General features: G+C 39.7%; 1 protein-coding gene across 1 annotated transcript in view; it reads right to left on the bottom strand.

Moving 5' to 3' along the window:
• LOC104161437 (unconventional myosin-VI) overlaps nucleotides 1-8923 on the bottom strand; it is a gene marked incomplete at its 3' end in the record, with an annotated part of 29899 nt that extends 20976 nt beyond the window's left edge. The window contains exons 1-2 of the mRNA XM_009699886.1: nucleotides 8807-8923; nucleotides 2566-2635 (exon numbers count right to left, since the gene is read on the bottom strand). Of these exons, the coding sequence (XP_009698188.1) occupies nucleotides 2566-2635; nucleotides 8807-8923 (187 nt within the window). The remainder of the gene's footprint in view (nucleotides 1-2565; nucleotides 2636-8806) is intronic.
• Between the last annotated feature and the right edge of the window lie 2402 nt (nucleotides 8924-11325).

Genomic DNA, 11325 nt, shown 5'->3' on the forward strand with positions numbered 1-11325 from the left:
AGCTCCACTGAATAACAGCCCTTCCTTCCATTACACGACTAACTACAGCTTTGCTTTGAATGGCTGGAATCATTCACACTTCTCAAGGGACCTTGCAACTTCTGGGTTCTTTAGAAGAAACCATCTTCCTCCACAAAACCCTTTGGCATGCAAACCCCTGTGTTGGCAGAGGCACACAAGCCACGGGTTAAGCTTTACGCTACGCAAAATCTCCCTTTGGATCACAACAGCTTTGAAGTCGGGCCTGGGCACCATACCTTTATGAAGCAGCAGGCTGGCCCCAATCACCACGGTCTCTCCCCTGCCACCTCAGCAGACCCACAGCACCCACTCACCACGCAGTCACCGATACGGGAGGCAACCGAGTGCCAGCACCCGGCGCTGCGCAGCGGGACTTCTCCTCCTCCCCTCCCCAGGCACACTCAGTCCATGAGAAAATGGGGCTGGGACCACAAATTGCAGGGCTGCCTCCACAGACCTCTTTCCACCTTCACCTTTTTTAACAAGGTCACACCAAGAGAAAGGGACGTTACAAGGAAATGGGCCAGAAACAGAAACTCCTGCTTGCTCTAATGAACGTTAAAATCTCCTTTTCACCTTGTATATGCCCTGAGGGGCGGGGAGGGGGTTAATGTTTGAAGTTTGCTGATTTTTTTAAGTCATTTGGATTCTCAGTATTGAGTTGAGAAACTATTATATAGTAATTGTCTACATACACTTAAAGAAATGATCCTCTCCCTTGACTGTATCTTCCTAAGAACCTCCCTAGGGTCTGCAGTATGTTTTAAAGGGAACAGTCATGTGTTAAGCGTCCTAGTAAAAACTTGGCAATTATCTAAACAACAAAGGACCCCAGATTTCAGTGTGTCCCCAGTACTCTCTTAGCAAGTCCCTGTTAAAGCAGTTATACCTGCAGACTGGGTACGTAATGGGAGCTTGCTGCCGGAGGGAATGTCATGCCTGCGCTCACAACATGCAAACTAAGGCTTACGTCAGCAACTTCGAAATGCATCTTCTTTAGAATAAAACCTTTGAAAGAGGCATTCATATCCAGAGGCAAAGGAAGTCACCAGAGAGAGAATTCTGAATATTCATATGGCTCATGCCTAAATATAACCAGTGTATGTATGTGCATTTAATAGTCCATATATTTACTTACACAGACACATAAAGTTCACAGAAGCAAAGTCAGGCACTAAAAGTTAGGAAATATCAACATCAAATTTACTCACACTGGCTCTCCTGTGCGCACAACGAAGCCGAGTTTATATGGAATATAATTTTATCATGTAATTGCAAGGCTCTGCATCTGTAGAACTATTTTTTTTTAAAATTCTTACCTGATACTCTGCCCCCTTCATTTATTTTAAATTGTTTCACCCCAGAAATAAATTTTACAAAAAAAAAAAAAAAAAAATCAATCTTTTTCTTGGCCATAAAAAATAAAAATTCTACATATGGTGACAACCCCCCAAAACTGAGTGGGGTTGAGGGGGGCAGAAGAACAGCGTGAGTCACAAAAAAAAGAAGTAAATGCTTTGACTCTGTACTGTTTGCAATATTTACTGAAAATCCACACTTGAGGAATGGCTAGATTCTCAAAAAGTGTCTCTTGCAACTATGCATTTGGGATATGGAAAACTAAAGGTGCAAAAAAGCAATATTCAGTCAATTACTTCCTAGAAGGGAATTAATCACTAACCTAAAGCATAGCTTGGAGTGGTAAGTGTATTATTGACTAGTTTTTCAGGATTATTCAGACCAGTATTATAAGGTGAGACTGAAAGCACTCAGTATTTTATAAAGTTTCTTCTTAAAGATCAATGATGCTCAGTACAAATGCTCTCTGACAGAGAAGGAAAATGAACTTGGGTTTTACACATCCTGGAGATAAACCTCAACTAGTGAACAAAAAGTGAGAATACAAAAATACAATAACAGCACAAAAGCCCTGCAGATCAACACTGAAGTTTTTCAGACAAGTTCACCCCAAAACTCCTTCTCCAGCAGCACTCCTGTACCCGATTCACTATAACCTATTCCCTTTTCCCATGGGCCCGATGGGTTCAAATTCCTGTCTCCAGTTTTGGGAAGGTTACCTTAAAATTTTTCAATTACTTGTACTTCCACAGGAATGCTGTCTGAGGAATGGGTTACATTCAGGAAAACGCTGTATAATACAGCTGCTGATAAAGCAACTAATTCTTTTGTTGCACTATAAAAGATATCGTTAACCCCCATAACGCTGAATGCAGTTGATCCTGATGCAGTTAGGTGACAGTGTACATATATCTGAAGTCAGGTAACAGTTTTATGTGGGAATAACGTAACTATGACTTCCTCTAAAGTGTTCCAACTGAAAATTAAAAAACACAATAAATGATGTTTAAAATGGGCTTACTTTAAGAAGTTTAAAGGAGTAGTAGAGGTCATACTTAAATTCAAGCAAAGCAGCAAAACAAAGACTACAAGGAAGAAACAGGAAGCTTGTAAGAAAACAATATTCTCTTCTATACAGATATATTTTTTTCAAATACATAATAGATTTTTAAATTCATAACTTACAATTATCTTCTACATCCTTTTTGCTGTCTTCTTCCGCAGGAAACACTTGATTGATAGCAGCCTGGAAAGTCTGTTCAATGAAAAATATTGACATTATCAGAATTCCATAAAAATAGAAATATAGTTCAAAGATGTCTGATGCGATGACACAAGTGAGTGCACTGTAACTGTGTATGGTGTAAAATGAAGTTGCCAGCTTTATACTTCAGCATGGGAAATTTTACTGAGTTACTAGATGCACATAGGAGCTGCTGCATTTACATTACTACACTACATTATAAAAATGCAGTCACTGTAATATATATTTTATTGCAATAACATTTGATGCTCCTTTCCAAAATTGCATGTAATATTGTAACATTGTGCGTTATTAAAAAAAAAAGATAAAAAGAAAGTCCTGCAAAGGGAACAGCATTGTAAAGGCCACGCGACTTCCTCAGTTTTGCGAAGAAGCACAAAGAATAAAAAACAAATTATTAGTTCAGTCGAAGGACTGTGCTGTCATTATCATATGCTGTTTTAAAACATTCATACTTAAAATAGAAATGTTCAATACATAATATTCTTTGTATTCCCAAATACTGTAGCTTTGGTTGTTGCTTGTTTTTTTTTTCTTCAATAAATCAATCCTAAAGTAACATAAGACCTTCCTTCAACCCTTGTGTTCCAGTTACACAAAACAGCCATTTATCAAGTGTTCATGTCCAACTGGAAAAATTCATAACAAAAGCAACTCTGTTTCTTCTTTATTCTCCAGAAATCATAATTCATATTGCTGTAAAAAGGAAGGAAAAAGATCCTAGCACGCATGCATTACAGCATCTGCACAAAAATACCTATTGTAAGAGGTGGGGTTTTAATTATACTTTTTTGTTTACCATAGTAATAGCTTGTTTGAGCTACCTATGAATGAACAAAAACCCCGTTGTACCAATTAAACCCGACAGCAGCCATACTGCCGCAGGCACAGTCTCCTTTTCCCCAGGGAAATGGAGACAAGAAGTCTAGTCTAATATTTGAAAAGGCAACCAACTGGATCTAAAGGATGACCTTAATAAACAAACATGTTTGCGTTTTTAACATTGTACTCAGCAAGATAGTCCCAGGAGAAACATCTCGCGTGGATGTTTAGGAGGAAGATGGCAACTCGCTTCACCTTTGCTTCAGCACACCAGACACAGTACGTGAGCTCTTGTAGCTTACACCATCATGAACAGCCACAAATTCCAACCCCCTTTGAAGTGGGAAATGTCTCAGAGCAGAATTAATTGCTGCCGGTCAGAAAACAGTAAGTCTATGATACCCTTTCCCTCCAAAGTTACCATAAAGTATGCAATTCGTAGCCATAATAAATTACATTTTCTCATCCCCTTATCAGGATCTAATGCAGAAAAATACACACAGGTTTTCCTAAGGGAAACAGAGCTGCTCAATGACGCTGCAACATCTGAACATCCATCAGACCAACTTCTTCCAAAATATCCTTTATCAGAGTTTGGTGGAGCCATGGAGGACCTGAACGTCTTTACCTGCCTCAGAAGGTTGCCAGCTGCTATTCAGAGTTTTAGCAGGGCAGAGATTCTGCCCCTCCTCGTTTCCTTCCTCTCACAATACTGCGGTTAGAACGCGTTATCATAATCATTTTCTCTGCAGGTTTGTCAACAATGAAGATGTATCTTCTTGGGTAAAGATATATTTGAACACAAGAGTTTCCCATATAATCAGTTCCCTGTGCATGAAACTGGAAAAGTTGAAAAAGAGTACGACCAGCTTCATGAAAATCTAACTTCACTTCTTGTTCTTGTCTGCTGATGTGTAACCCGAGTTTAAACACTAACAAAGACAGATTATTTTTTTTTGCAGGAAAGACAGCAATTCTGTAAGACTCCACAAATCTCTGATACTGTAACATCTCATGGATCTAAAACCAGCCACAGAAGATCTGCCCCAGAAGAGGAAGGAAGAGGTTTTTCAATGTCCTCACCACTCAGCCTTCTGATTCAAGATAAATTTCAATGAAACAAATTACAAGAATTCATGCTGTAATATATCCTCTTTCATTTTTTCACTCAATGTTAATTGTGAATTAATTTCTAGGATATTTCAGAAGTGATAAAACAAATGAGCAATATGAAGAAGACTTAACTGAAAGCTGATGCTTTTCTGTTGGACTTTTTTAGATCAGAACATGAAGCCTAGTTTCAACTACGTCAACAAAGAATTTCACTCCTGTATGTCCCAGCTGGACAACTGCTTTACATAAGGTGATTACCTGTTAGGTAGGTAAGTACACTAGCTAGATGTGCAGAGCTCTGAGTATTGTGAATTACTATTAAAATATAATATATTAACTAGGAAAATGAGCAAGGTATCCCAGGTCTACCAATGAAAAATTATCCAAAGAAAGTCTTTACTATTTTTATTTTTTTTAAACTGTTACTGTAAGGAGAAAACACTTCAGGCATTTGGTGGAAGACTTTTGCATTAAGGCATAGCTTAGGACAAACTTGTTCTAAGAAAATGGAGAGGGTACTAACATTATGAGACACTAAAGTGGTCTCAGGAGGCAAAACAGAGGGTTTAGGGGTTTTTGTAGGTTTTTTTTCCCCCCCTCTTTGTAATGAAGCAGCCCTTGAAATCCAATGGCAATGTTAACTATTCTCCCAGAAACTAGATGAGTGAAAAAAGATATCTTTCCATTCAAGCAGGATCTTCTTTCTACCATGTAACCCAATACACGTAACCATGTCTGCCTTTGTATCTTCCAGATACAGACAGGAGACATCCCTACTCTCAGCCACATTTCACAAACCAACCTAAAGCAGTACACAGTGTGTAAGGCAGACAAGAACACGTCTCATTCATGCAAGCAAGCTGCACTCACTGCTAAAACAGGAAAAAAAAAAAAAAAACCCTTAGCTTGAAACACTGAACTTTGGACATTCTGATCCTTACTTTCAAAGTACATTTATTCATTTATACTTAGCCTGGAAAAATACCTTTCTGGTTATTCAGAGCATACCAGAGTAGGCGCCCCATAAAGCCCTCCATGACCCTTCAGAACTGGCACAGAGCCATAAGGTGCCTGGCAGCTGATGGCAGGAGGGCTGTCAGAGAGTGCCGGCATGCCTTCCCAATGACTGCCAGAAACTCATTACTGCTGATGCCCTAGGAAATGCCTGCCCCTCCGCCCCTCAGTGCCCTGAGGGTCCCAGGATGGCATCTCAGGGGGCAAGTCCCTCCAACACATTTCTTCCTAATCGCTTTACTTAGATTTGCTACCTCCAGGAAAAGAGTAGTTTCTCCGTTCAGCAATTGTCATCTGTCACCTGCCTTCTCCCTGTTACAGCATCAAGCAACACAACAAAATAAGATACATGCAAGAGGATCTCAGGTTAGGAGTCCCAGTAAGGTCAGAAAAATACACTCCAAGCAACAGTGCAAATGCAGTACTAGCGGAGTTTAACAACCAGCTGCCTTTCTAGCCGCCTCCTTCCTTGTACACCAGCCTGCGACTGCGAGTGGGACACGGGCCGGGGCTGCCAGCCCCAGCCCCCCGGTCCAGTTCGGAGCCCATGCTCAGGGCAGCGCTCCAGCCCTCGGTGGGACCACGCTCATGAGCAAACCACTCTCCAGTTTCTCTGTTTTCTTTCCAGTCTTGGCATTTATCAGCCTCTCAAGTCGATGATCTAGTTTTAGGGAGTAGCTCCCATCCTGTAACACACGCGTCCTCTGTTCTGATAACATGCTCCTGCAGCTTGGATTACCCTTCTTTGTACAGTGCAGGCTGGGTGACTCAGCTCCCCACCTCCCTGTAGACATCCAGCCTCCACACAGAAATGTAAATGCTGGTGTTAACTCTGTATGGGCTGCGGTACCCAGAACTGCAATTGCTGGTTTATAACTAAACCGCTGTGCTGGCCAGCTACCTTTACCCAGTCTGGACAGGGTAACTTGGTTTCCTCATACAAAGCAATCTATGGGCCATGCTGGCCTCAGGTCCTCCATCCTCCTGTCACTGCTTGCTGCGGTCCTGAAAACTTTCCACTTCTTCATTTTTAAGGTGGATCCGTTCTCTGACCTCGTTTTCCGTGTCACGCACAGCTCGGCGGGCAGAGCTGAGAGGGTGCCACTCTGCAATGCCAGAGCGAGCTCCGGGTGGGGAAGGGAGGGAAGATTTTAAGTCATCTTGAAACTGCTGCCTTGCAGCATTCATCGCAGTTATTAACAACATCTTTTAATTAACCATTAAGTGGTATAAAAGGCAACAATCAAACATATGCATACACATTTCCTTTTCAGCTTGTGATCTCTGGTAAGCTACCAGCACCTACAGAGAATACGTATGACATGTTAATGACCCAGATTAAAAAATAATAATAAGTAACACTGCCCGGATATGTTTACAAGATCAGGTTACTCCTCTCCTCCCTGTAATTATCATGGGCAACTCCGGAGCTGACGGATCACTCCTCCTTACTGCAGAGCACTTTTGAACTATCATTTTAAGTAAACAAAGTTGATAATAATGGGTATTAATGCTGACTACTTCAAATTAATGGTCTAAGCGCACAAGAACAGAGTCTTCTTAAAAAGACAAAAAGCAATGAGAAAAATTTCAATATAAAAAGAAATCAATGCACCTTGAAAAGACTGAGAAGGTAATCAAGAAAATGTTTTACTTCACCTCTATTAATATAAGGAAGTTTGACAATGAGAAATACAGGACCATAATCTCTATGGTATTTAAACTATGAAGTCTTTGTTCCTTTAGATGAGTGAATATTAGGCTCTTAATTCATCTGTGTAACTCAAGAAAACAGCCAACCACAGAATAAGAAACTTTCTAGACAAAAGAGATTGTTCCTTCCGAACCATGAAGTAAAATACTTGTGTCTTAGGATCATTTTTTGGTTTCACAAGACAAAAAAAAAATTATGTATGCTCCCTGAAAGGAGCATATGTTAGAAATAAATAGCGACTCTGGAATCTCCTTATTGCCTGTTTCTGTTTCAATATACAGACTTTCGCTCTTTATCACATCAGAACCATTTGGGGATATAAACAGAAATAGCAGTCGAGGTCAAAATCATTTAAAGTCAGTTAAAGACAACTTAACCATAGCTTTGGAATATTTAATATTTTTGTCTGAATAATTTTGCTCCTCCCCAAACTGAAGAATGCATACTACTACTACTAACCCTACAGACTTTATCTCTCCCACACAAAAATCAGATCTTACACTTGCTTTATATTTCTAAGGAAAGCAAAATCAACTTCCTCTCCTAGATGTAGAAAAAAAAAAAGCATACAAACATTCCCCAAAAGGAAGGACTGCTGCATAACCTTTTGACCTGTGACAAGGCATTCTCTACTATTGTTGATGCAAAAAAGTTATAAAAAACATTTTGTCTTTTCCATACCTGAAGATACAGAAAGGACAAAATTGTTTAGAAAGGGCACATATCACATATTCACAAAGACCAAAATTACAACTTTTAAAACCATGTCTGATCTTATTCCAGCTAGTAAAAACCAGGATGCTGACCATCTGAATTAGGATAATTGACAGATACAAGGTGCTTCCTGTAAAAACTGACATTTAATTACGACATACTTAATCTGAAAGATGTCATGATAAATGAAGCAGTTGGAACACACTAATTAGAATTAGGACTTCATTTTAAAAGTTACATTTATTTTGCTTTTAATTTGATGTAACAATTCCATAGGACCTTTGTTTGACATCATGTTACTACTCAAGGTGCTTGAGGTAAGAGGATTCATCTCTCAGCCTTCATCAGTCCAACAGTAAGGTGTCTAATCTAAGCCAGAGCCTGGCACAGCACTGCAAGACACTCTCTGTGCATGTGAGGGAAAAGAGAGAAGCTAATCTCAAAACAACAGTAGACTCTTAACCACTCTCTAATTTAGAAAAATATAGTATACGGTACTGAATCAACCAAATGGCTACAGAGATTCAATCCTCCTCTCTTTCACAAGCATGTACGCAATGCACATGCAGGTAACTGACAGAAAGTATGCACTTCTTTGCAGCAGGATGTTTCATTTGCAATGCAAGCTAAAGCTACACAAAGATCCTTAGCCAAACTTAGAACAGAAAACTGATGTTCCACTCCTTCAGGCTGCGTGTAATTGTAGATACTGGTAAAGATTTAGCCTACAGGTAAAATAGTTTTTGTAAGGTTTTTCTCTGTTCCTTTGTTTGTGAGACACTTACCTTGCCTTTCTGATTCAAAGGTTCAATAGTTAAGGTGTCAGTGCCAATGTCCACAATCATCCCCATCTGAAACCCCTCAGTTGGGTGTGGAGCCCATACGGGCTTCCCGTCCTCCATTGTGGGATCTATCCAGTATTTCCTGGAAGATAAAAAAAAAAAATTAAACAAAAAAAATTGTATACAAATTTAGTAAGCTAGCAGGATTCACTATATGGACTTCAGTTTATTATGTTTATTCTTATTATTCAGTGTGGAAGCAGCCAGCCTGTGAGGACAAGATTCTTCCAGCCTTTTTCCAACCCGTGATGCTTTGCTTACGAAGGACACCCTCAGACTTGAGTATGGAGAAGATTCAAGAACAGATCAATTTTGGTGGGGGGGTCCACAGACTGCTCCCTGCAGCTCTTTCCCCGATTTCCCGAACTTGTGAACCAAAAAGGGGGTCTATCTCACAATTGAAATCGAAGTACAAGACAGATTCAAAGCTAAGACTATACTAGAAGTATGTAATAGGCATATGTGTATATACATGTATAGACACACACATGTATATATGTGCATGCAGCGCATCGTATGACTAATGGATCCTTGTCTGTACCCGATGTGGTGTGCAAATACTTGAATTTCTGTAACAGGCCCATGTCGAGGCATGTGAGCAGAAATCCAGTCTCCTGTCATTTGACACAAAAATGTGCTCACTCTTTTCATGTGGCTCAGCATATGGCTTTTAAATAACCCACAAATATATTTGGTCATGATTTATCATACTATAAGCCTTTGAGAGACTGACCTCTGCTATGGTAACATTACAACTCTGCCTCTTAAGAAACACGAACCTTACTCTCTATAAGAATCTGAGAAGAAAATTATTTCAGAGGAATCTATGATGTACAAATGAAATAGGTGGAAAGGCCAAGACATTCAAACCATAGGCTCCTCAATTTATGCAGCTAAATAAGCTCCCAATTAAAAGGAGTATTTGATTGCATGCAATGCTCATTGATCTAACCAGGAAAGCTGCCAGGACTGGCACATGCTGAATGGCTAACAGTGCCATTTTAAATATGCTGAATTAGTCCTCTTTTTTTATTTAAAAAAAAAAAAAAGAAAAGAAAAGAAAATACTTTATAGTCCTTACCCTACTAAGAATAGAAAGTCCACACAGCTTGAAAGGCTCACTTCTCCCAGCCGTTTCTTACTCCCCTCCAAAACTCATTCACATACTAAACTGACAGGTTTTAGGGATTCCAAATTTTGTTAAAAGTATCTCATATCACGAAGGTGTAACTTGCCTCTCTCAGCATGAACGAAATGAGCCTGCCAAGCAGCAAAGAAAACACTGGCAGCAAACTCTGTAAGCTAGGAAACATGCCCTACATTTTTCTTTTCCCACATCTGAAGGAAAAAGGACCTCCAAAATTTCTCACAATCAACGACGGCTGCAGACCCCTGTGTCATAAGCAGCGGCAAGCAAAAAGAGTCATCGCCCCACCAGAAAGTTGCACAACCACGAGTAGAAAAGGACACCCTTGTCCCACGGAGGAGCTGTCAGGCCATGCTGCACATGACCTCCTTTTTGCTGCCTCCAAGGACTTTGGAAAAGTTTGAAGAGAAGGAAAAGGCTTGCTCTGATCGCTTTCAGAACGTGGCTGGTCTTAGCAATCTTATTTGTGAAGGAATAAGACAATTTGTTAACTTCAACGTGAAATAACAGAAGATAAAAACTAATTCTAAAGTAAAGACTTAGTATGCAAAGTCACGTATTTTTCAAGTGATGCAGCGTTCTGAAGAGACATTGAGAAAAGCAGCTACAGAGTATTTAATTTAGTGTTGATGTCTGGTTTTGTGTTTAAATTTACTCAATCACATTTTTTTCCCTCTGAATGCAATTCAGGATGTAAGAAGCTCATGAAGATTTTAACAAATGTTTCTAGTGTATTCTACTCACACAATTCATGCTATTTAAAATGTTGTATTTAATACCGGAAAACTTGTGGCTTACTTTTCCCCCCATGAACGGAGCACATTAACTTCTTTTAACTACTCATAGAAAGTTTATGTTCTAAAACCTCAATGTCACATTCACTTCTATTTACTTCAAACCTTTTGCCACATCCCATGAACTCTACAAAACACCATCATCTCCATCATGTGTTGCCAGCATCATACGACAAATCCTGTAAAACAACATCTGTATTCACTCACAGTTGGCTGTTGGCCATTTTTTCTTTACTTTAGGATACTGTAAATCAGAGCTAGTATACACCATAGTTTCATGGAATTTTGTTTTACTTTAGCCACATCTGACCTCTGAGTACAACCGCCATCACAGGCACAGTTGCTAAACAGCTGAGTTTATTTCTGGATATAACCAGGCCTTCATTTCTTCACAAGCCTATCATTTGCTTTTTCAAATGCTAGTTCAAACTAGTACTTAAGTGATATATGTCACACAACCACTAAAAACAAGGCTCTCTTTTACATGCCGAGTAGCATGGCCAGGGCTCCGGACGTAACCA

This window comes from Cariama cristata, unplaced genomic scaffold (assembly GCF_000690535.1).
Source record: "Cariama cristata isolate BGI_N322 unplaced genomic scaffold, ASM69053v1 scaffold3535, whole genome shotgun sequence".
In the NCBI taxonomy this organism is placed as follows: domain Eukaryota; kingdom Metazoa; phylum Chordata; class Aves; order Cariamiformes; family Cariamidae; genus Cariama; species Cariama cristata.